The sequence below is a fragment of the Amblyomma maculatum genome, chromosome 10 (genome assembly GCF_055883805.1).
Source record: "Amblyomma maculatum isolate TAMU_Amacu chromosome 10, ASM5588380v1, whole genome shotgun sequence".
NCBI lineage: Eukaryota > Metazoa > Arthropoda > Arachnida > Ixodida > Ixodidae > Amblyomma > Amblyomma maculatum.
Window position 1 is genome coordinate 92,615,297 of NC_139353.1, and position 5,150 is coordinate 92,620,446.

Genomic DNA, 5,150 nt, shown 5'->3' on the forward strand with positions numbered 1-5,150 from the left:
ATATATATAGGGAGAGAGAGAGAGATCACTCAAGCGACTGCACACATTTCATCAATGTAACTATGCCCGCAATGGGTGATTTCTTTTGAAGCCTTTCTCTGCCCGTAATGCCAACAAGTGAGCTCGTTCGCGAGTGTGGTATTCCTAATCCTCTGCTCGCAGAACAAGAGAATAGTTCATGGCTGACATTATCAACTTCGTACACCGCTCCACCGGAAGTGAAAAAGAAAGCATATGCTTTACTGGGCGGTGTTGCCTGTAGTGGTGAAAGATATCGTCGCGTGCAGATGTCGAAGCCACTAATTGGTTCAGAGAACGCTCGCTGTATTTGCCACGTTATGTTGCTCATGTAAGCGCATTTTCGAGTTCTCAAAAGACGTCATCGACGCCGGCCACTGACTGGTATCTATTTTAATTGAGCCAAGTCGAGTATATAAACTCCCGCCTTAATCAGGCCGACATTGATCGTCATTTTAATAGTACGACTCGCAACTCTGCGTGCATCTATATAAAAGAAGGTAAGCCAGGCGCCTTTAAACTCTTTAATGGGGGTTGTTTTGTCGCTATGTACAGATAAAATTGGGGGTTTGTTTAGAATGTTTACACTTGAAAATCGCCTCCAGCATTCGCACAAAAAAAAATTGCTTGCAGCTACAGTCAGCGTGTTTGCCGTATTGGAATTGTTATCGTTGGAAGTATAATTTTGTATAAAGCAGAAAGGCCGCACGTCCTACATATTCCTCAGCTTTAGGCTCCATGATGTGCTTGACCGCATCGTGTAGGTTGGAAAGTAACCTACTAATATATACACTTTCCGCTGGACTGGAAAATTTTAGTATAATCAGATTTGATTAGTTCTATATTCTTCTTTGATATCTGGAGTTTTCGTGACGCTTGTGAACTCTGCAGACGACGTGTAGATCAGACGGAGCGACGACGGACGTCAAAATTGAAGCAACAGAAGATACTTATATAACACTAGCACGACCAATACCAAAACGGCTTTGTACACGCATGCGAATAAGGGAGACAAGTATGCTTCTACGACAGAGTGTAATTTATATGGAAGCGCTACTCCGCAAGCTGGTACGCTAACCATACTAGTGCTCACCACTCTTCACGACTTAAACCCTTCCGTACATCGAACCGGCGTATACGTGGCGCATTGCGCTGTGAAATAACGGTGATCGAACTTGCCAGAACGGGCAGCGGCACTTGGAACAAGCACGAACACCGCAGCTTTCGCGAAGCTGTGCTCCTCTCTTCTGTCTGCTAGACAGTCATAATTTTTCTCAATCCGTGGTCCGTTAATTAGCCTTTTTAAAAACAAAATGGGAGAAGGACCCAATTCATGCGGTGAGATGCATATTCTGGTGGCTGTACGTTTACTCAATTCCATAAGGTCCACGTGGTATCTGCCGTAGTCTGTCGTTAGACAGCAAGGAACCAGTTGAGCCACGTTCGAGGGCGCGTAATCGTCCGCGTTTCGTTCCAAGAGTTCATCCGCATTTCCCTTGGCGCCGGGTTCTCCGGTGGGTGCGCCTAAACATTTGTAAAATGACTACTGAGGCATTGCAATGGTCAAACGATCCTTTTCAAAGAGGAATATCGGCAGTGTATCAAGCACAAAATTGTCTAGCAGCACCCTTTCAGGTGCTGTTATAACAAATTATGTAAAAAATAAATTCTGGGTTGTTAATGGTTTGGGAATTCATGCATCACTAGGCTAAGAATGGTCATGCGTTTAAAATGGAGGTGTGCAGAGTTTAAAATGTCACTAATTTTTCCTGACCATCTATAACGACTATCAATATGCTTTAGACTCTAAGTGATAAATCCCGATGCCTCAGCTGGACATTAATAGAGTAATTAGGGTGCGCTGTAAATTCCATTCCGAGTTTAGAGAAAACAAAGAGAAAGATTTATTTAATATACAGAAATCCTGTGAAAATTGTTCAAAACTTGCAGTTTTTGCATTTATTGCTCCAAGCAGTATATTGAAATATCTGGCAAATGCGAAAGGCGCGCTAGGTATATAAAACGCAGAACACCTCAGCGATGCTTCAAATTAGCACGCATCTTCTTTAAAATGTCTCTCAGGTACGCTTGAATGCCCCGATGTTCTATTTCAGAGCACCATTCAGTCATCATGTACAAGTCAGCCCTGGCCTTGCTTCTTTTCGTCATTTTCCTCGTTGTCAGCAGCAGCCCGGATGGACTAATTGGAAGTGAGTTCATTTCATGGAAAGAAAGGAGCGCCGGTGAGGCGAGAGTTTTCGCTGTAACCAAGGTTTGAGGAAGGAGCGATACTCTAGATCACTTAAAATATTTTTAGAGCAGCAGAATAAAGCAAATGCATTTACGCTAAAACCAGACTCCCTCTAGTGCACATAAGAAAAACATTAAAAGTGCAACCGCCTAAACAAAACAGTTCCGCAACTTGCCATTAAACGAAAAAGTTCGGCAACATGCTGCGAATTAGAGGAGCCTCGCTTTCATTTTTGACCTGTTGCTCACATCACATTTAATCAAAACTAAATATTCAAAGTGGTGATCAAGGGAGAATATCTATTGAACGGTAATACAAAGGCAGGAACCGATCTTATTTTAGGTGAGTGGAGGAGAGCTTAAAGTAATTTCCTGCATTTTTTGTGCTTTAGTCTCCGACACTGAAAGGATGAGCGACATGCACTACATGTTTCCTTTCGCACCCCGCACATGTATTTTATTGATATCATTCCATATTAAAAAAAATCACATATCCCACAGTTGTGATCTCTACCGCCGGCGGCTGCATTTCGATGGAGGCGAAACGAAGGGGCGTCCGTGTGCTGTGGGACGTCAAATTTCTATCTGTTGTAGGCCGTCATTGCACCCGCCACCACTTCGGTGGTGGACGAAGGCTGTTGTTGCGGCGCGCGTCTTTCTTTCCCGCTTTCTTTTTTTTTCTTTTCTGTTTTCTCTTTGCGGAGGTGGCTCAGCTACAGAGCCAGTAGCAGGCCCGTGAATTTTCTTTTCCTTCTTCCTACAGCCACAACAACAACAACACGACGTCAGTGCGCGGTAAAGATACCCAGGTGGTCGAAATTACTCCGGAGCCCTCCACTATGGCACCCCGTTCTTTCTTTCCGCTTTCACTCCAATCTTCCTCTCTTTGATTAAAGCGCGGTTGAGGTGTTCACAGAATAAGAGTGACAGATACTGCCCCTTTCCCTTCTTGTAAACCAATTATTAGTATTATTCCATATATGTCAGGAAGTGATGCTCTCTACTTAACGTCTGTCCACCAAGCCTTTACCAGGTTTGCTTTACTTCTTAGCTTCCCCAACAGTCTAGAGACGCCATACGAAATTAGTTTTTAACGCAGATCAACGAAGAGAGATTTTTTTTCTGCCAAACAGTTGTGGAAATCTGGAATAAAATTTTGTGCGTTTTTGCAACACTCGGGTATCGAATGTGCTAGCTGTCGATCAGAATTTTCTGCTCTTAGCAAACAACATTTGTGAACTGAATCGCCTAATGAAAGATTTTCCTCACTATGCAGTGGCTTTTCCTGAAGAGTGCACCTACGGCACAGATAAAGGACCATGCAGGGCTTACATGCCGCGCTTCTTCTACAATACTCTCACCAACGAATGCGAGCGGTTCTTCTACGGAGGGTGCAAAGGAAATGCCAACAACTTCCGCACTTACGCCGACTGCGCCGAGCGGTGCAGCCCTTCACTCTCCTAATTCCCCGTGGATAAACTGATATTCGCCTTCTACAGAGAATTTGCTCACCAATCCCGAAATGAAAGATTACACGCAGAAAACATGAATCGAGACATTTAATAATTGCAAAGTGCCACCTACGCAGGTATACCTAACATGAGCGGATTGAAAATACCGCTCGCAACGTAGTTCAGCCACGATAGTAAATGACCACTCTTTTATTCATTGTTATTGTTTCCTTGCCATGTGAAGTACATGGTCAAAAATTGCAAAAAAACTTCTTTGGTCGTGGAAAAAATGGTATAAACATTTGTTTTACCGCAAAGCTAACAAACAATTATTTTTCATGTATGAGTCAGCGTAACATAATGAGCGCGCTGCATTTTCTTGAAGGCAATAAAAGCCAAACGTGGTATCATTCTTTTCTTGTGTAATTGTTTTTCTTCGTGACCCTATTTGATGTTCTTTTTGGTGGTTCTCTTTCCCACTGAGGCACGCGCCGGTTAGGCATTCACATGTCGTCTGGCTGATCAGCAAATGAAATTCTCACAACACACCGTTGCTACAGCATCATAACGTTTCGTGAACGTGAAACTCTATGTAGCGGTGACACTTTAAATAGGAGTCGCATTTGTGTTACGTGCTTCGAGAACTTATTTTACAACCAAACTTTAGACAGAAACATTTTCCACCCTTTTTCTCTTTCAGTGCTTCGCTTCGAGGTAACGATATGCTCCGCGGTGCCACTTTATATTGGAGTCAAATTTGTGTTACGTGTTTGGAAAACTCTTGAAACCAAACTTTCGACAGAAAAAGTTTTCGCCCTTTTTCTTTTTCGGTGCTTCTCTTGGAGCTAACGATATGCTCCGAGAACATACACTGAGGGTTACTAAAGTTTGAATTCAAAAATGTATAGGAGCTGCAAGTTCTGAAAGAATGCATCAAGTAAGAGAACCACTTAAAACCTGCAGTATAATTGAAAATATCAAAACATCCTGCCAAAAACCAAGAAAACAACTCCTGTACTCTAAAGGCTCCAAAAGTTTCATAGGTTCTAGACGGCATACCAAAATCATGTAATAGCTTCCTTGTTACGCGCTATTAGAGAGGGGGCAAAATAAAGCAGATCATGATTTCCCAGATTAAGAATGCATTGCATTATATTTTAGGAAGACTGCGTTAGTGTTGAAGTGATACTTAAGACTTGAAAACCATCTTAAAAGAAAATGCATTTACGGTTGGGTTAGGAAGGCGATAAAAAAATACTGATAACCTCTCTTTGTACAAGACGGACCTGGTTAAGACACACCATTGAGGGAAAGCTTGTGTAGAAACATTTAGAACTAGTAAACATGTTAAAGGTTCTCTGTTAACATGTTTCAGAAAGTACAAGCAGCTGAAATGTGTGGACCACTGAATTTCATTTAGGAATCAGCGGC

The 5,150-nt window shown here is 42.5% G+C and overlaps 1 protein-coding gene across 1 annotated transcript; it reads left to right on the forward strand.

The window, feature by feature from the left end:
* Positions 1-317: 317 nt before the first annotated feature.
* LOC146177020 (kappaPI-actitoxin-Avd3b-like) lies at positions 318-4,134 on the forward strand. Its single transcript, XM_084583057.1, has 3 exons — positions 318-518; positions 2,133-2,228; positions 3,545-4,134. The coding sequence occupies exons 2-3, from the start codon at positions 2,150-2,152 to the stop codon at positions 3,730-3,732; spliced, it is 267 nt and encodes an 88-aa protein (XP_084439183.1). The 5' UTR covers positions 318-518; positions 2,133-2,149; the 3' UTR covers positions 3,733-4,134.
* Positions 4,135-5,150: the final 1,016 nt, after the last annotated feature.